The sequence below is a fragment of the Haemaphysalis longicornis genome, unplaced genomic scaffold (genome assembly GCF_048455015.1).
Source record: "Haemaphysalis longicornis isolate Haplotype H1 unplaced genomic scaffold, Haemaphysalis longicornis Haplotype H1 scaffold_5, whole genome shotgun sequence".
Classification (NCBI taxonomy): Eukaryota; Metazoa; Arthropoda; class Arachnida; order Ixodida; family Ixodidae; genus Haemaphysalis; species Haemaphysalis longicornis.
Window position 1 is genome coordinate 154,560,112 of NW_027526385.1, and position 20,342 is coordinate 154,580,453.

Below are 20,342 nucleotides of genomic sequence, written 5' to 3' on the forward strand. Positions count from 1 at the left end.
AGTCGGTGAAACATTGCAACGTAAATCCAAGCTCAACATTTCCGCGTAAATTTGGTGTCGTCGTGAAAGGACCAGGAGAGCCAATGGATGGCGACTCACGTCGAAGATCTCGAAGCCGGCAATATCGAGCACACCAATGAAGTGCTGGCGCTTCTGCTTGGTGTCCAGAGTCTCGTTGACGCGCTTCACCAGCCACTTGAAGAGCCGATCGAAAATGGCTTTGGACAGGGCGCCCACGGAGGCCGTCACCTGTTGTGGTGAAACCGGCGTTGAGCACCTGGCAAAGCGTGAGCAATATGGAGCGCGCTCGAAACCACGCCTACCTGTGTGATGTTCCTGCCCTGGGTGACGAACTCTGTGCCGACCTTGATGCGAGGCTTCAGCAGGTTCTTGTAGAGGTCGGCGGCGTTGAGACCCAGCAGATGGGCGACGCGCTCGCCTTCCTCTGTGCCGTCAGCCTCGGCCTGCTCTTCGCGGGGCCTCTGCTTGAACTTAAGGCAGCCGAAGTGCATTACAGCCGCCGTGACTTTGTAGATGTTTTCCTTCTCCTCGTCCGTGAAGCCCAGCACGTCGAAGGCAGTCTGCAGGGACGAGCGACCATGCCTCGTTTGGCGCTAGGCGTTCGGGGTCCTAAACTAAGTTTTAGTGACGTCATCAGCTACGCAAGGATCAACGAAGCAGTGGCCAATGAAAGATGAATTGTCTTTTGATTAGCCGTCAGAAATGGGTAATTATGGCCTTCACCTTCTTTTGTCTACCAAATACGGTAGGGTAACTTGTCTGCACAAGGGTGACCTTAAAGATTATTACGCTTTTAAACAAGGTGACCTAGTATTACACGCCTCTAACGATATTGCGACAATGTTATTCGTTATACTGACATCACAGACGAGAGTATAAATGAATTAAACGAGCTTGCGCCGAGTACAGTCATAAGACTGAGATTGTGAAACAGTGAAGAAAAATACGTTTTATGGTGTCTCCAGCAATTAAGACCACGACTTCAAAATGAGAAGGAAGATGAAAAATGATGAGAGTGACATGACTTGGGCGAGGGGCAGGTAGGGCTGGGAAGACTACTCACGTCGGTGACCAGAAGCTCTTCGCCATCATCGACGTCGGGAATGCTAGTCTTACCCTGGGACACGAAATGGTAGTCGTTGACGTTGTTCGTGAGGAGAAGTTTCTCTGCAATGGCAGGGTAAGGGGGGGCAGGCAGGATAACCGTACAAGGATAATCGTCAGCCGGTCCGTGGTCTTTGGGCGCTATGCTGGGCGCGCAACCGCAAGTTCTCAAGCCTATTTGAAATTTGGGACGCAAAAGTTAGCGGTCTTTAATATAAAGATAGACTCCGAAGCATAAAAATCTACGAGGATGTCGAAATCCTCTCTGAGGGCGCGCTTAGCATGTTACATCTGGTGCGGAATTCAAAAGCATAGTTCTCCTCATCGGTAACGATTTAGGCGCTTCTCTCCCTAGCGTGCCCTTTACGAGCGGGGGAGTGCAGCACGATGCGGCGAGGCGGCTCTACGCTTCACTTGGGAGGTCTCCGGGGTTCCTCTATGTACATAGTATTATGTGTGCAGCTTCTCTGCATCTTTAAAGAAAGGAGGGACATCACTTCCGGTGGCTTCTGCACGTGACGTCTCTCCCAGAGCCTTTCATGCTGTGCAACGAATTAACCTGTCTGCAGACGGCTTCAAAAACTTGACACGGTAGATAACAGTATATGGAATTCGTAAATGGGCGAGCACGCGCAACTTTTTGATGTCTCGGGTTTTGGCAGGAGTAATTGTACCTCTACAGATAAAAATTCATGACCGTGAAACGAAGACTCAAGCAAAACCACGGTTTACAGCTAGTGGCATCGCAACGTTCCTAGGTCGAACAAAACTTATTCCATAATGATTGCCGGTTGCTCTACTTTCTAAGGCGCTTTTCGGGTACCTACGAGTGATAATTCAGTTTAAGCAGTCTCGATTCACCGTTTCATTCAAACTTGATTGAGCTACTCGCCCTCGAGCTTTCCTCAATGCCGTCACGTGTACATGACGACATTTCCCGGACTACTTTAGCTTGGACTTAGGCTTGGGGAGGGCTAAGGTGCAGAAACGGCAATAGGGTTTGCCTAAACGAGGAAGGTTGTGGGTGGGCGTGTGATTCTCTCGGGTGGGTGGGTGGGTGGGTGGAGCTGTGCGTGCGAGGGCGTGGTCTTGTTTGAGAGTCGGTGGTCGTGCTTGGTGGTGGGTGTGGGTGGACGGGACCCATGGCGATGAGGAGTATTCTTGTCGTGTAGGTGTGGTACTCACGTCCGTGGCTTCGAGTTCTTCGCCGTCATCCAAGCCGGGAATCTCAGTTTTACCCTGAGACACGAAGTAATAGTCATGGATGTCGTTGGAGAGCAGCAGTTTCTCTGTGTGTTGGAAGGAAGCGGTAGGCACAAGGGCAGAGCACATTAAAAAGCAGCCGTGAGCGAAGCACCTGACGCACTTCTGTTAGCTCTAGCGCTGAAGCCTGGATCGCTTGAACGCCCAAGAACGAAGCGGTCAGTGCGTCGAGCGACAAAAAAATGATGCGGTGAATGAGCAAAAAAAATAGAGCAGTTTGGTGGTTCGTTTAAATTATGTGCACTATTTGCACCTCCTGCTCCTGCTGTACATTGGTCGATCAATGTACACAGTTCGTTCATTTGCCATTGATAACATTTATGTCTTAAATTTATAAAGTATCGATCACCTAACCTGACAAGTGTTCAAACCTCTATTCACGTTTTCTTGGTCAGGCTGAATGACTAACTTATTCTGGCCGTCTCAGTTACTTCAGCCGAAACCAAATCAACTTTTATACTTTTGAGCTGCTGCAAGCCTGAAGGCTTTTTTGTGATAGCTCAAGCCAAGATAGCTGCCTTTATATAATTGGGGTGCTTGTGCACTTCATAAAATGCGCATTGAAAAATCAGGTATAGAAACATGCACGTTCTTTACACCTATTCCACCCTAACTGACGGACCTAAGCCGCAAGCCCACAGCCATTCATGTTAGTTGTGGAATATAAAAAATACCGTTGTGAAGCAAAAAAAGAAACATATCGCTCTGCGTACCAGAGAAGGCGATATGAGACCAATTTACGGTTGTCTTCAGCGATAAATAATTTGCGTGGTGACCACACAAAGCGCAGTGCAGCGCACAGAAGCTCTTTCAGAAGCATTTTAGCAGTGACGTAGACCACAAAGCGAAAGCCAAACATTTTCTGGATTGAGCTGAGCGACCTGTATGTGTACCCGTGATTTGGAGAAAGTATCGCACTTGTCTTGTAAATGTGGCCTCAATCCTGGTAGTACGGTAATACGAGTGGTCGTATTGCCTGTCCGAACCAAGTATTATATTGTTTTGTACATATCAGCGACATTTTTTATTAGTATCCTTGATGTGTGGGTATCGGAGTAGTAATATTTTTGTAGTACTACGGCAGTGTCAACGACTCGCAGAACGGTTCACATCTGCAAAGGCTCGAGTTAAAACACCTAATATTTTCACAAAAAGCCTTTGAATAATTAAACACTCACTGATATAACGAGAGCAACCGCATACGTTGGAAGATGATTTCAGTCGGTTACAAAAATGACCTTCACACGAGACCAATTCCTGTACAACCAACAGTATCTGCTCGTGCGATTCTTTTCAACCAGGCGTTGGCCCCTCAAACTTTCTCCCATCCCAAGCTTCAAGTTTTTTTTATCTTATATCAATGGTCAGACAGTAGAAGCCGTGCATGACTCACCCTTCAGCCCCGGGATCTTTCCAGACATGAGCTGGTAGAAGATGTGGTACGAACGCTCAGCAGCCTGCTGAGAGATGACACGGGCTTTCTCCAGCAGATCTGAGGTAGGAAAGAAAGCGCCAAAGCCGAGGGGTTCACCAGGAGTCCCACGACGCACACTGCGCGTGCGCGCTATCTTTACAGATGGTTTTTTTAAGGTTACGAATATAATTTGACTGACATTGTCTCAATATGAGGCAGCAGTGCCGCTACTTCCCGCTCTGCCCTTAACGACAGCCACGAAGGACGAACAGCGTTGAAATTTGCGCTTCCTGTTTTTTTATAGAAATAATTTCGAGCCGCCATTCCACTTGTAAAAATTGTCACACAAGCAAGAGCAACACTGTCCGTTATTCCCAGGGTTATCGGTGTGAATTGTATTTTGCTGAAAAACGCTACTCCGCCTAAGGAATTTAGTGGAACCACGGCATCTATGGTCACACTACGAGCATGCCCCCTTTGCCCTGATTGTCTTATTATGACACTCAGGCTACCTCCGCCGACGGGAGTAACCGCCGGTTCCTTAGAAAAATAGGAGAAAAGAGCACAGAAGGGGGAGGAAACCCACATGTTTCAATGTCGGCACCGGCCAGCTTTCCCATCGGTCCGAAGTGGATACGGATGAATTTACCCTGTGCGAGAGTGAGGGAGAGGTTTTGTGATCGGGCAGGTCGTAAGAACGCTCAAGTTAGACGTGAAGATATGCTTTGGTATGTACTTACGAAGCGCGAAGAGTTGTCGTTACGCACAGTCTTGGCGTTACCGAAGGACTCGAGGACGGGGTTGGTCTGCACGACTTGGTCTTCCAAGTTACCCTGCGCGCGGACACGGGTTTGTTTTTGATCCGAGCCGGAAGCTTGGACAATCGTCGGGTCAAAAGTAGGTTGCCGTAAAATGTAGGTCCCTATGTTCTTCTCTAAGGTAGTCATATTTGCATGTTCAGCAACGCCACTGAACAATTATGCTCCTCGTACGTTGCGCCCAGCCTGAAACATTTCAATTCTCTCGTTTCATTTTTATTTCGTTGTAATGTTTCGTGTAACCGAAATTATTGCCGAAACAAACGCGTTATCCCAGTTAACCTTAGGGACGTGAAATGATGCATGTTACTTCTAAGCAGTACAGTACGGTCTCATTGTGCTGCAGCAGTTTTGCGTTTGCGTATGTTGTGGTACGCAACTAGTTACCCGTAAGAAAAACATCTCAGCTGGCAATAGAATACCCAGCTTTGTGTACTTTATACAAATATGATAGCATATTATAAATAAAATGGCATAAGCTTGCGTCTCGGCGGGCGTTACAAAACATAACGCCGTGAAAGGAAGACGATTGCAACAGTTTGTTTTAGGCACGTAACATCGACGTTAGCGTAATAAGAGACATAAAAACAGCAGCCACTGTGTCAGTGTTTCTCAAAGCACACAAATAGCACTTATCGTACGCTTTGCAAAAGTATAAAAGTATTCGTGCTGCAGGTGTAACTTGACAGGGTTAATTCAAAGAGATGGTGTTACCAGAAAAACAGGTCTTGCATTGAGCAGAAGATTTAAAGAGAACTGCTTTTATCCGAGCTTCAAACCAGATATCTCATGCCAGTAGGTAGATTTGACAAAGTATGCTAACAAAGCAGTGCACAAAATGAAATCGGCAGCAAACCACATGCATAGGCGTAGCAAGAACCTAGGTTCACCGGGATGGGACGACTAGTCTTGTACGCGAAGGTCGGGCGTCAGAGGAGGAAGTGGTTGTCTAAGGACGGGACTGGAACTTCAGTGGTAGGGCTGCGGATGGTCTGTTCACGCTGGTTTTCAAAACCAATGGGGCCGTTAGTACCGGAGGGGGTAGTCGGTGCGGGAATTTACCCCCGCTGTTGCTCTGTAGCAAGTCACGTATCTGGACAAATGTCTTTCTCCATGAAATGGACTTCGCAGTCCTGTAACCTCTGCAAGCACTGAGGCATGAGTCTTAATGGGAAAGTGATGCCATTGAGTTAATGGAGGACATTTCTGTCAAGACTTTCACAACCCTAAACACAACCCCGCTCGCATCTTTTGCTCTTGGGTATCTCTATAACTTGTGTCCAGATACGCTTCAGAGCAAGAAAGCGGGGCGGGAGGAGGATTCAACTACGCGGGTCGGGCGGGCTGTCGGGCGGGCTGTCGGGCGGGTTTTCGGGTGGGTTTGCAGGCGAAGTACCTTCTTAGACTCCTTCTTCGGGGCTTCCTCTTTCTTGCTCGTGGCACCGACGTGTGCGAAATAGGCTATGACCTTTTTCGTGTTCTCAGTCTTACCGGCACCAGACTCTCCGCTGTCGGTCCACGGCGTAAAGAGAAATGAAAAGAAGGCACAAAGAGAGCCATTGACGAAACGCGCCAAGGTTGGAGTACACGGGGATCGGGGGGCGGTTTCCGGATGGGTTGGGTGTTATCCTGGAGGTGCTTTAGTATTGGTCTTCGTGGGTGTCAGGCCAGTTGGGGTCAGGGATCGTGGCTTTCTACCCGGATAGACATTTATGAATCTACTGGCCGCGTTCGAATGCGCCAATGAGAGGAGTGACGTTTTTTTCTATATTCAAGTAATCATCCGGTGTACCTTACCAAAGCGCCGTTCACAAGCGCAACGTAACAATCGAAGAGTTGAAAGAAGTCTGTTTTAAATGCGGCACGGGAGAAAACCCATTTACCCACCGACTATCATAACTAGAGAAATGCTGTTTGATCAGCTGCCTTGTATTAACTCGTATGGCAACCGACTAGACCTGTGGGACCAATACTGAACCGTGTGATCATGATGTACAAACGCGCGGCGTAGCTACTGGGTACGCGATCTTCTTTGTGGTCACGCAGCCAATCGACAGCGTGCTGGCTCGGCGTCAGCGGACACAGTACGCGGCAGTGCTGCATGCGAGTTAGAGCAGCGCTGGCCTGAGTGTTCATGAATAACTCCACTTACTCCGCTCGAAAAATGCTGCTTAAAGCCCGAAGGGGCGATAAGGGCGAAATACTGTATCACTTTTTTGGTGTTCTCGGTTTTTCCCGCTCCTGACTCGCCACTGGGTGGGGAGGGAAGGAGAGAGAGACAGGGGGTTATCGGGCGGGGGTCATCAACAGCACTTCTGCGCTCGAGTCGGCGCAGACTGCTCGCAAGACATCTGCGGAGTCTTGCGTAACCAACGACGCCAAGATGACACTAGCTTTGACGTCGAGTCCAAGGTACGGCAGATGTCAGGCAAGCAGTTTGCGCTAACAAACATAGGACTTTCACAGCGACATCTCAAAGACATTGCGAATGACGAGACCGGCTACAACTAGTCGCCCACTGCGTACACTTGGCTGGTGAATTAGTTTGGTGGCCCATAGTACTAACCACACAAGATGTGGTCCCACGCACATAGCTCGCTATACCCGTCTTGACAGAACCCTGCCCAACAAACCTCACATTAGCAAGTACACTGAAGGAATTGAGACCTAACTAATAATTTTTTAAACTCCCTATTGCCACCCATTCGAGCTACCAGTGAAACAAGTAGATGCTTTTTGTACTTTAAATTCTACTCATCCATTTAGGGCAATTTTATCTATCTCCCAATATCGCACACACAATATAGCAATAGAATAAATAGATAGCAATGGCTTATTCTTCAGTAAGCTTAATATCCCCCTTCAGCATATTGCACAGCTGCTTGACTACTAGATGAGCTGAGCGGTATCATGTGGATTCTATCAGTTTGCTAGAACGCAAAAACACTGAAGAAACATAGCTTATTTGCAGCCCCGCGAATGCGGATAAAATAGATGTCGTAGCAAATGCACCGATGTGTAGAGAGAGATGAAGTTTATAAACTGGACTGAAACGGAGTATGGTCGACTTACGTGATAAGCATGGACTGGTTCTCACGGTCTGGGGAGAGAGAGAGACAGATATAAAAAAGATCAGCATGCCGCCCATTTGCTTTTCTGATCTTGATCTAAAACGCATTTCCATATTTCATATAAGACTTGGGAACACTGCAACTGTCGTGCAGGCACCCACCATGAACCCACACCTCGAACCATGGACCACAAACTTGTTCCACGAATCGGCGGAGAAAATCGGATTCTCTCCCACACTACTTCTAAGAACAATGTTGATCTATCCTAGCAAGACGTGACGTTCACCGCATGGATACATTACTCAGCAGCGTACGGCGATGTTTATATCATATAACATACTTTCTTCTCTCGGTAGAAAGAAATTAGAAGCCGTGCGAATTCGGTGCTTTCACCTGATTCTAGAAGAACTTTAAATATGCGTTAAATATATTTCGCAGAAACCTCGATGTGTCAAAATTCTCTTTCTCCAAAGCTGTCACCCTCAAACTTGTGACTCACAAGCTTCCTCCTCAGCAGAGCACGTTTAAGCGCAGCCCAAAGCACGTACAGATGTTCCCATTGCACTATTTTCAAGGCGTGAACACTGCGTAGTTAAAAACTGTCTGACGTACAGCTACATTTAATGCACGGCACTGCAAAAAAGAAGAAGCCTAAGGCGGCAGCAGCCACACAAGGACACTCACTGGCCAACATGTCCATGTAGGCACCATCGGAGACGGCGAAGACGTGGGGCGGCACTTCCGTGCGCCTGCGTCCCTTGTAGATGTCGACCACGCGCTTGGTGTAGATGGGGAACCTCTTGTACGGGTTAATGGCCACGCAGAAGAGACCCGAGTACGTCTGTTGGTGGGGCAACGCGGGGAAGGGGGGAACGTGGAGCGCCGAGGCAAAACCAGCGTCAGCCATCTCACGCCGTTGCGAACACAGCGTGCCAGAGTGGCGCCTACCCTAAGCTGCGCTCACTCTGGTAAGCTGCGATTGGCTGACTCTCTAGACGCGTTGAAAACGCGCAATACGTAGCTCGGCGAGCACATCTAGCCAGACAACAAGTACGTGGTCACAGGTGTGCGCTCGTACGAAAAAAGAGGCGAACAGACGCCGACGATCACGAACTCGTGGACTTGCCAGCTGTGAAACTTATGCCAAAAAGAAGACGCGTGGCGACGATGAATAATTTGTGCTGCTCTACGAGGCGTGCTGGAATAGTAAACTTTGGGGCTACAGCTCGAAGGCGCTATTGTCAGGTCCTCGTGTTGGGTTTATCAAAAGCGTTGTAAGGAAAATGCGTTTATGAATAGCCCACAAACAACACGCCCTCGAAATCAGCGAACTGGATACACGGTTTGCTTAAACATAATATTACACTTGTATCTGTAACATTAACGTGTACTTGCATCTGTAACATTAAGGTGTTTTAACATTACTCCAAATTACACCACCATGTCCTATATTCATATACAGTCAAAAACCCTTATTTTGTTTTGTGTGCTGCCTATTGTTTTTCACAGCTTTATTACAATTGCTGCACGCTGAGTTTGTGGAGAAATGGTAATTTACTTTTAATGAAGTCTAATCTGGCTCAGACAATCTTGGATTTACGCATTTTTAACCAGCACCGTTCATCCAAGCACAATGAGAAGAAAATGGGTACATAAGCAGCACGTTGCGCAGGAAATTCAGAAGCACTGAAACTATTTTTGCGAGGCAGGAATAAATACGCAGCCGCGTCTCGAAGAGAATTGTCTAAACAAAAACGAACTAACCAAATTTGACAATCTTGAATAACAGAGGGAGCAGCATGAAGTCTTCAAAGTGCCAATGCACGGGCAAGCTTCCCATACCAATTAGCGAATCACTGTCGCCAGTAGAGACGAGGGACAGATTTCGCGTCGAGACGTGGCAACAGGGAGGAAAACACGGGTGTTTGCAAGGATACACTACACAGGTCCCGTTAGTATACTCAGACATGTGAATTAGACATGCAGGCGTACATGCCATCGTGCACAGAAGAGTTGGGTGGGGCAGGTCCGGTCGTGCATTGACGTGCGTGAGCTTGGCGCCTACCATTCAGAGGGTGGTGGTCGTTGTAAAAATATTGGAGGGAGGCCACAATTCAGGTTCTTGCGTCTGGAGACAGCTTCAAGCGAAGAGGGTCGAACCCACGAGGACGTGTCTTTTGGGACCGGGGCAGAGTACAGTGCTACGCATGGTGCTTGAGGTATGGTGGACGTGCGATTGTCACAACGATGTTGTGGTGGAATGGACATGGGAGTGTAGGAAGGCTACCTCCTGGGTATTGTATGGTCTGAATGGGCTGTGGGACTATTCTGGGAGGTACATGCTTGGCATGGTCATGACGGGAATTAATACTATTTGAGAGGCCGAGTGTCTGCAATGGACTGCATGCCCGTTTAATATGCTGTTGATAGCCAGAAGCGTCGCCTCCACCTTCATTAGAACATGGAGGTCATAAATTATAGCTCTGTCGAAGGTTCTATAAAAGTACGGCAATACTATTCCTCCATATTGTTATTGCAATCTTCAAATTCATTAGTCATTATTTAAGCGACAAAGGCGATGATCCCTTTTTTGGCGAATTTGTCAGACACCTGGTTAAGGGATGCGTTTTATACGAACAACTTTTTCTCCAGAAGAAACAAAAGCTTCAGGCCCTACTCTCGATAGCAGCTCACATTTCTTGCCACCAGGTAATCTCTTCCTTTGTCTCCGCTTGGTCTGTTACCGACCATCGAAAGAACGTCGGAAGAACAAATGACCGTTGATGCATCGCTTTTTGTACAATTCATTCTTACCTTCTTGTTAACAGGCACATTGTCACAGCTTTCTACAGTACGGCATTGTACTAAAACATGTAACAAATATAATTTATCTCCTCCTCTTTCAGAATAACTGATCGTTTTTAAATATCCCAATAAGATTAACGGGACTGGCTTTAATTGTTCAGACTAGTTTCTGTGTCTATAGCTACTATAAGGCTTTTTCCTACCTCAACCATTACAACAAATTGACTCGTCAGCGGCGCCACTACAGCTACAGAAGGTTTGGGTACTCTAACGGGAAGTGTTGGTGCGGGATTGTCACGGTCCGGGAAGTGTCACGGTGCTTGGTTTCCGGGGTTGTGTGGGGTGGTGTCCGCGCGTGCAGGGTCTTTTGGGGGTCGTGTGCAGGGTTCGTTCGGGGTGTCATTTCTGATGTTCTCTGAGCGGGTGGGCATGGTATACCGCCCGGTACTCACGTAGATGAGATTAACGTAATAGCGTTCTTTGAGGTTGTGCAGCACCGATGCGTCGTTGAGGTACGTCATGTTGGACATGTCCTCACACTTCTCATACTTTGGCGGGTTGACCTGCTGCAACAGGTCCTTCTTGATGGTGCGCTATACGGGGGCCGTGGCATGCGTGTCAGCAGGGAAGAAAAGAAAGAAAAGCACAAGCATTGAGTCACCCGCACAAAGCACTGCTCAGCGACAGCGCGCTGGAGCAGTAGGCCATCATCATAGGCGGCCTGAGACGCTCGGAGCCATGGCGCGGACGCAGGCTCCGGATTAGTACGCAGCGGTGGCCACACACGGGCAGCAGCGTCACGGGCGCGGATTGCACGAGCGAGCGTCGGAAGTGCGGACGCGCCCTATCCGCACTTACGTAGATGAGATTAACGTAGTAGCGCTCTTTGAGGTTGTGCAGCACCGAGGCGTCGTTGAGGTACGTGAGGGACGACATGTCTTCGCACTTCTCATACTTTGGCGGGTTCACCTGCTGCAACAGGTCCTTCTTGACGTTGCGCTACACGGCGAGCCATGCGTGTCAGCGAACGGCAAAAGAAAGAGAAGAAACACACAAGCAGTGAGCCACCTGCTCCTCCCACCCGGCAGCGCCGCTTCGGGCCGCCAGAGGCGCCCTCAGCGGTAGCAGCAGCGGCAGCGACGGACACCGCGTCAGCCACACTCTTTGCGATGGTTGCGCCCCTGGTTAATTCAGAGCGCGGCGGCGGCGGCGGCGGCGAAAACAGCGGCGGCGCACTCTGCGTAGTCTCTGCGTTGACGACGCCGTTGTGCGGGTGCTAAGTGCCCGCACTTACGTAGATGAGGTGGCAGTAGTATCGCTCTTTCAGGTTGTGCAGCACCGACGCGTCGTTGAGGTAGGTGAGCGAGGACATGTCCTCGCACTTTTCGAACTTGGGAGGATTGACCTGCTGCAGGAGCTCCTTCTTGAGGGTGCGCTGTGGGGAAGGGGGAGACGCGGTCTCGCGAGGTTTAGCCGCCGCATTGAGAGGCGCGCGCGCGCCGTGATATCTATATTACCTACAGCTCCTTCAAATCTCGAATGGATTCCCAGCGCAGAGCCTACGCTTCGGACGGACCACCCGTTCGTCATTTTGACCGGCGGATTGTTGACATTGATTTGAAATTTGCCTTCACGCTATGCTGGTTCAGTACGAGAACAACTGGGGTATACGTAACCTGCATGAGGAAGCCTTGCGCGTCCCTCGAACACATGGAAAAATTGTACCGCGATTCTGCACAGTAATAAATGCATGTTTTCATTGCTAGAGCTGTTTTTGTTTTTCTGGCAGGCGCGAGGCCGCATAATGCCTGCCGACTAACACAGCGAGCTGCTCTGGAACAGGTGACATCCGCAAACCTGGCACAGAAATGAATGCCTGACTTCAATACAGGGCCTGCTTATACACTACCATGACTGTTCATTTCGTGTAATCAATGTAAACACAAAACGCCAAAGAGCAAGCTAAGTTAAAGTTTGAGCCTAGCTACAATAATTTATACAGAACCCAAATAATGAGTTGTGAACGGGTTAATTTTCCTCGCGTACACATTGAGTTGCATTCCGGGCCCTACACACTAATAATGTTGACCTTACATGCTGTGTAAGCCACTGGCAAAGAAGCACATTTTTACCCTTGTCTTCTTCCGCAAATTGGTGCAATGCTCTGAAAAAAGACTGCGTATTATTTTATGTAATTGCGAAGCCCTTGTACTGTTGATGAGGTAGACATTCCTTGCCAAATTCAGTCTTTTACCAAAATTTTCTATCGCAAGTTTGTTGACATAGAAGTTTTCTTATCATGAGATTCGTGTAAAGCGGCAAATAATGCGCCTATTGCGCCTGGTGGCTACTGTGTTTCGGGTATTTTTGGCCAGTGAAAGGAAGAAAAGATTACTGGTACCCTGCATGTGCATTCGTCAGGCATGAGTTACACGTACAGAGAACTTCCTCGTTGATGCTCACATCTTAGGTGGTACAAACTGCGGGTTTTGTTTCGGTAGAACTATTTTTTTAATACCGGCAGTTAGACGTGGGAATACGCGAAGCGGTGGCGAACAGCATTCCAATCACTTTTCTCGAATTCTCTCGCAAAATTTCACATCGACTTATTTCTGCAAGTGAAAGAGTGATCGTGGTATATCGCTAAACCACCGAACAATCGTCATCAGTGGAGCTTGAAAATGCAGGTGGAGCAGGGAAGTAAAAATACCGATTTTTTTTTTGCCTTTTAAGACCGGAACCCACCGCCTCCGGAAGCTATGGGTTGCGGTCGCGACGGATGCATGATTTATGTTTATCCACTGTTTTACCTGCATTCTTAAGCTATGATTTGAGGATTTACCGAATGTACAGCAGCGTTCGTGTACTGTGCTCATTTATTGAAATCCGAATGCTCATTTGAATTTGAGGAATCACGACGAATGCTTGCTATTTCAACAGTAACGTGAAAGCAGACAGCGCTACAGTTGACTAAGTACGCCGTTTTAAAGTGTCTCCCAACAATTATGCAACGCTTGTTGAACGCCAAGAATGCCAAAGCGGCGGCTGCTGCTGCTGGGCGCATCCAGGCCGCACATGCGCGCGGGTGTTCGCTCCGCATCGCGGCCCGGCCCGGCGCACCCGAAAATACGCTCGCGCGGGCACCCGAAATAGGGCGCCCTGCCGCCGCTGACGTCACGGGGCGCGGGGCTAGGGTTCCGGCAGGCCCATTTAAAGGCGCACTGGCGGACGCCCACCGGCCACTGGAGCGCCCGCGGCGGCCGCGATTCCCTTTTTGGACCACCCTCCCCCCATCCAACGATGTGGAGCCCGCGAGCGAGGGCTGCGCTTCCGCTCTCCTTTTGCACACTTTGCCTGTGCCAGCGGTAGTGCATAATTAGCGCGAGGGGCAGGCGAACCCCTCCTGAAGTGTGTCTGCACTTGAATGCGACAAGTTCCCGTATAGATACGTTAGCAATAATTCCTGAGCAATAACTCTAGGTTGAACGTTATCTCTACATTACTTCACAAAAATGATATTTCGAGCGTTGGGCGGCTCTGACCTCTGGGGTTTTGATCAAAAAGGCTGTTGGAAGGGGCTGAAAAATTCACTGCTGGGTGGGTGCGCCTAGTGATCACTACCCACCCTTAAAATTGCATACTACAAATAAAGTTTTGCTCTTCCTCGCAATCAACAATCCCCTCCATACATCCCAGAAGCACTTTCTGTATGCCCTATTAAACGGTAATCTGCATTTCCATCTAAATATCGTTATTTGCGAATTAAACGTTTACACCGTGGTAGCGCCCTAATCTCACCACTGTCGTAATCTGAAACCGCACACTTTTCATGTCTACCAACTTCATGTAATTCGCAAATTGTTTGACACTGGGACATTTGACCTTCGAGGGGCGCTGAGCGCGATCTGTTCCTGCAGACATAGCCTGGCTGTAATCTACTGAGCAGACCATCTGCTGCACTTGGAAAACAGCACGGAAGTTTCCCAGGATAAACAAATCACTTGTGATGTACGGACGCATTACTTCCACTCCCCTGCCTTGGCTTAGTTTCGCGTGATAGATCTGTCTTCTTTCTTTCTTCTTTTCCTGTCTCTTAAAAACTCTTTTTGACTTCGGTCCAGTTTGTTTATTTTTAATTAGCGTCACCCGTGATACGTATGTGGTACGGGTTGGGCTTTTATTTTACTTTATAGCCCTTTATTTTGTCTGAATGTCTGTTATTATACACTAGCTATACTACACGCACTAAAAGCTACTTCTCACATGGTATTAACCACAGTGATTTTAAGTATAACAAATACTAACGGTTGTCTGATAAGACTGACTTCATGGGTGCTAGGACATCAGAAAACACTTAAAGAAACTAAAAGGCTTTCTGGAAGTTCTGGAAATGAGCACACAGGGTAGCTTCTGCCCTTGAATGTAACAAATGATGAGTTGAAAGGAACGCAAGGGTCAGGTGGTCGTCGCCTACCTCTCCGCCGGGGCAGTCGACGGTGACCATGTCGCCCTTGGTGGAGCTAATGTTGCCCAGGATGAAGCCCTCCTTCTCGTCGGGCACCCAGACCATCTTCTTGCCATCGTACGGCTTGGTCTGGTCCTTGCGCTTGGTCTCCAGAGACACGTACAGGAACTCGGTGGGATCGGGGTCCTCGGCCATGGCGCCTTCTTTCGTGGGGGGCTTCTTTCGGAGAGGAGTCGGTCGGCGGCAGCTGCTTCAGCAAGCCTTCCTTGCCTGCGAGGGACATACAAAAACGACACGTGCACGGCGGGAAGAAGGACGTGTCCGCTCTCGATTGCGATGGAACCTCGCTCTGGATGAGAATGCTGTCACCTTGAGCTTCGATTGGTGGTATTGGCGAAGGCATGCGAATTTTGAGTGCGCAGCGAATGTTTTAATGTGTGCGTGGGTTCTACAAAATTTGCTTTGTTACTCCGATGTTACCGGCTCCCTTGCATAGGTATATTAATAAACAATCCAGTTTACACCCAGCCATAGTCGTGTGTTGGATCAATTTTTCAAGGTATTGTTTCATATGACCTGTACTAGCCAATGAAATATTTTGGCATTCGCTATTGCTACCGGTGCAACGCCCGTACATCCTACACTGCTGTGTATTCTAAGAGATGGTGTTCAGAGAAAAACAGTGTCAAACGTATTATGGGCTGATAAATAACACAAGTGGGCCTTTCTGTAGGCTTCTCGCACCGTGAAACTTTCCGATGTAACAACTGATTAACAATGTGATAGTTATGGGTTTTTTGTTCCCTCATGATGTATGTAACCGGACGTTTATGCACTAAATTGTGATGAGACCAAAGCAGGGCTGAGCAGGAGGTTCATTCGCAGGCGGAGTTTATCAGAAACTTTGTGCCTGCGGACGATAATAAGTTCCTACAGCTTTGAAAACAGCGATTCCCTTGATAGGTTTTGTGAGAGAAGTACCCAATGTACGGGATCAAAGCCACGGATTCCAATTACACCGAAACATTTGCAGCTCTCAGCAACCAGGTTTTGCTTGGCGCCTCTGGCTGTCGACTTCCTCGTGCTGGAAAAGCTTCCGCCCTTGCATCATGTCCTCAGATCTGTATGAATTGACTACAAAGCTTTTTCTCTTTGATCTGAATATGTGTGGTTTCATGGTGTCCAAGAACATCCGCGGAGAATTTATAAAAGATTTGGTTTCCGATTGCCTTCTAAACATTTTAGTTTGATTGCAAGCAATGAGAAAATGATGACGCCGGCTGTTCTTGGAGATCATGGGGATGATGAATAAGTGAAGACATGATCTACATTCTGTCACTCATGAACGCAACAACGTGAACATGATCACTTATGCCGCCCTGGACTTGCCGAAGCCACCTGCCCCTTTTCAAGAGCCCCAGGCCATCACGTGACTCGCCGGCCCCACCTGCTCCTTTAAAACGCCGACACCAGGCCACGTCACCAAGTTAATGTCATGCTATACGTCTCGTCCAATCAAGGCGTCAGCAATCGTCTTACCGGACGCTTCTGCTTGCAGTGCGTTTTTTTGCGTGAGGACAACAGGATTCTCATTGATGACAAACGACACCTTCTTCCTAGATGCACGTTGCCTAGGTAACGTCTAGAGTCTTTGCGTAAACAAAAAAAAAAAGCACGTGGTCGTGCAAGTTGCTGTGTTTATTTTGCTGCACCTTAGGCCAATTGCCTTGTTTGCATTTTGCGTGAGAACTACAATTGCACCCCTCTTGTATTTTGCCTGGGTACTTCATGGTCGAGTAATACGCCATTTTTTATGACGTCCTCATGGGTAGTTAATAAATAGTTACGGCCAATTAGGTTCTAATTTTTACTGCAAATAGCAGTCCACCAGGATGCAGATCGTAGAAAAGGAACTCAAAACAGGGTTGCGAGAAGGAGGAACTTGCTGCACTCGGTTTTTTGGAACGTTCTTGTAGGGTCCAGCTGGCAGCGACAATTTGTAGAACTCTCGGGCTGCTTATTTTAACTTTACAGATAGTAGGCCTAAGAGCAAATGTTCAAGCACCATCCTTGTTCACTTAGATGGATTGCTTGATGAAATTGTTTTCGTCGGCCATTTTTGCTTTTCGTTTAGTTGCGTGCAAGTCCTTCCTTACGTCGTTACACAATGGTAGAAATCTGGCACGCGTTCAATTGGCTTCATGGTAACGCTTGAGTACTTCTACATTCTCTACTGCTTGGCTGCATTCCATGCGCTGCTATAATGGGAGCTCTAGTCTTCGTGGCTTAATCTCCAGATTCTGCATCCCAGAACAAAACGCGGGCAGCAATGCTACCGCAGCCGGGTGCTTGAGAATAATGTGCGTGGCATTGTTTTTTGACAGCATGAGCCCCAATTATACCACTCTTGGCACGGTAATTTAAAGGTTGTTTTGGTAAGCTAGGTTCGTGTTTGTAAGCGAGAGAACATGTAAAAAGCGAGAAAACTTCAAAACTTTATGCATTTTAGTACGATGAGTAATTATGCCAGTTTATTGGGGGTTCGCAATTTTATCCTTACTGGAATGCGCTTTGAAGAGCTTTCTGGTTATCGGTGGGTTACGGTTGTAGGAGTTTTGGATAGTTATCTTTTCGCTAAACTGAGCGTTAGGCTTACATAGACAATGTACCTGTCTTTTAAGCTATTTTGCTCGAATTTGTCGTCAAAACGCATTCACATGTTTGTTCTCTTGCCTTTAGCTTATCATAATGCATCGATAATGGCTACAGTAGTACTGGACCTTCGCCTTCATTGCTTAGACTTGCGTTTACATTCAATTTGTTCAAAGCGAATTAATGTACCGAAAGGTTATCCCTCATTGTCCCTGCAATCGGATAATGAATGTCTGTATGCAATTCAGAACATTTTGATTGGATGCAAAATGTCTGCGCTCCACATTTTATGCACCTGGCTTTCATTGATTGCTCGGTCCTTGTTCTCAATTGACCTTGCTTAGTCCTCTGTTAAAAGAAGTCATGGAGTAGTGGTAATAGATCACACGAAAGCGTAGCCTTTTCCCGTTTACTGAGATGGCAAAGGTCATGTGGAGGTCATAGCGGTTAAGCGGCTCGTAAACATGGGTGCGCCTAACCTCTTAGTCAATACTTAGAGCCTGGAACGCCTTAAACGCATTCTTAAACGAGTGCTAAGGATCAAGCAGCTGTCTTAATGTTGAGCTAACGAGATTTAGACGCAGATTACACCAAGGCACGCTATCCCTCTAGGAGTTTGCAGCCAGGTAGGAAATTCCTGGTGTTCCTTAGCTGTCGACGGCTGAAACTCGAAGGAAGTGGTTCTCCGTTAACAGGTAAGGGCGTAAAGCTTGTCCTTTTCTTGAAAGCGCGGACATGCCGAAGAACGGCCATTGGTTCACTAACTGGTCACTCTTTAGTCCGTGGGGAACAGGGACGTGGCCGTGCGTCAGGGAGCGGTGGCGGCGGCCGGTGGACGCGAGGCCTTACCTGGCCCAGGGCAAATCCTGATCCTCTAGTGGGGGCAGGCAGCGGCGTCGGCGTATCCAGATGCGGCAGGCACAGGCTCACACTGGCACTTACGATGGAAAAGCTCTGCTGTGGGGCCGTTCCGGGCAGCGGGCCGCTTTTAAGCGAGTCCCTTCGCCCGCGCCGGCCCCCGAAACCAGAGAGGGGCGCGCCATTGGCCGCCGTTTCCCCCTCTCCCCATACAAAGCCCGGCACGCCGTGGGCACGGGGCCTCCATTTTTGGACCATGGAGCCGGGCCCCGCGGCGACTCGCCAAAATAGCCGCCAGCGGCACTGTCGGCGGCGGGGCAAGGCCGCATGGCTGTCAACCCGCGCGCTCCTGGACGCTGGACTCTGGCCGGCATGTCCGCAGTAAACCCGATCCTTCGCTTCCGTCACCACCTGCACAGGTGCGCGCTCATTTGGGGCCGAATCTCTGGCGAAGCCGCGACGGCAACTCCAGGCACTCGCCGTTTCCACTGCCTGCATGATCATCGGGTCAATGCCCTGGGAGGTTGACCAGATGTCCTATTAGCCCAATGAGTGCGCCCTTTGGCAGGCCGATACGACGACCTCTTCTCCTTGAAGTGCAGCTTACGTAACGGGCGACCTTGAAACGAAGTTTGGCTTTAGCAATGAGCGTCTTCCGCTCTTGCATACCGCTGCCCGTTTCTTTTCTTTCGCGCCGTGCTTCGGGCGTGGGACGGGTTAATTTTGTGACTGCCCGCGCCAAGTAAAATAACAAGCACTCTTCCCAACCCGCCCGCTTCACTCTGAAACGGGAGCTGCTTTTTCAGCTTCGCGGAATTTACATCGCGGTAAGAAAAAATGGCTAAGCCAGCAAACTATACTTCGTGGTATAGTTAAGTGTACTGTGATTTCTTCTTTATTTTGTGCTGCCGAATGTCCAAATTTATTAATCAATCATTTTAAAATAAACAATGAAGAGAACAATTTTTCAAACGTTATATTCCGAATGGCCGCTAATATCGATAAGCTTCCTTCATCGTTACCCTTCCCGTAACGAGGGGAACTTAATTTGCTTTATTTTAGTAATTTGCAGATAAGTGCCTCCAGGAACGAAACGTCATGCTGATATTTCTTCCAAAGTTACATACCAGGATTGTGGGAATCTCCTGCGGATTCAGTCTATTAAAGAACGGTTATTTGATTTTTTTAGTTTAGAACGCCGGAATATACATTATCGGCTGGTAGGCTAAAGGCGTATACAAAATGCTTGATTAACCATAGTTGTGGTTTCAAGGTTGTACGCGGAATGCAGAATACCTAGTACTTCACCTGCTCTTCAACGCCTGTTCTGGGCAGAAGTATCTACCGAAAAATCGGAAAGAAACTTCCCTCATTGTCTAGGGGCGTAGAGTTGACTAGGATGTTGAAGGGATTCTGCTGTCCTTGTTTTCCGACATATCGACTCTCACATAAGGATTTTTTGCCCCTAAAGCCCCTCAAATTCGGTGATGAAGTGGCGGCCAGTACGATACAAGATACGGTATCTTTTCTTCATTGATTGATTGATTGTAGGGTTTAACGCGCGCACGCAGAGCAGACGATGAGGTGCGCCGTAGTGGAGGGCTCCGGATTAATTTTGACCACCTGGGGATCTTTATCGTACGCCGAAATCTCATACGCACGGGCGTTTTTGCTTTTCGCATCCATCAGAAAAACGGCCGCCGCTGCCTGGAATCGAACCCGGGACCTCGTGCTCAGCAGCGCAGTATCTTTTCTTCAGCACAGTGATTTGTCAGAAGACATGTGAACTTTCTCCTTTGTGTGTGTGTGTGTGTGTGTGTGTGTGTGTGTGTGTGTGTGTGTGTGTGTGTGTGTGTGTGTGTGTGTGTGTG

General features: G+C 48.4%; 1 protein-coding gene across 50 annotated transcripts in view; it reads right to left on the reverse strand.

Annotated features, from left to right (window-relative positions):
• Mhc (myosin heavy chain) overlaps nt 1-18,602 on the reverse strand; it is a 43,012-nt gene extending 24,410 nt beyond the window's left edge. For 17 of the 50 annotated variants that reach the window (XM_077671182.1, XM_077671198.1, XM_077671200.1 and 14 more), the window contains exons 1-12: nt 18,463-18,602; nt 14,971-15,231; nt 11,791-11,931; nt 8,376-8,532; nt 7,693-7,720; nt 6,017-6,128; nt 4,543-4,635; nt 4,389-4,452; nt 3,782-3,880; nt 1,085-1,188; nt 324-581; nt 100-249 (exon numbers count right to left, since the gene is read on the reverse strand). In XM_077671182.1, the coding sequence (XP_077527308.1) occupies nt 100-249; nt 324-581; nt 1,085-1,188; nt 3,782-3,880; nt 4,389-4,452; nt 4,543-4,635; nt 6,017-6,128; nt 7,693-7,720; nt 8,376-8,532; nt 11,791-11,931; nt 14,971-15,156 (1,392 nt within the window). In that variant the 5' untranslated portion in view covers nt 15,157-15,231; nt 18,463-18,602. Of the gene's footprint in view, nt 1-99; nt 250-323; nt 582-1,084; nt 1,189-2,310; nt 2,415-3,781; nt 3,881-4,388; nt 4,453-4,542; nt 4,636-6,016; nt 6,129-6,772; nt 6,873-7,692; nt 7,721-8,375; nt 8,533-10,948; nt 11,090-11,354; nt 11,496-11,790; nt 11,932-14,970; nt 15,232-18,462 lie in introns of all 50 variants that reach the window. The other 33 variants (XM_077671223.1, XM_077671191.1, XM_077671212.1 and 30 more) reach the window with 8 other exon arrangements.
• Between the last annotated feature and the right edge of the window lie 1,740 nt (nt 18,603-20,342).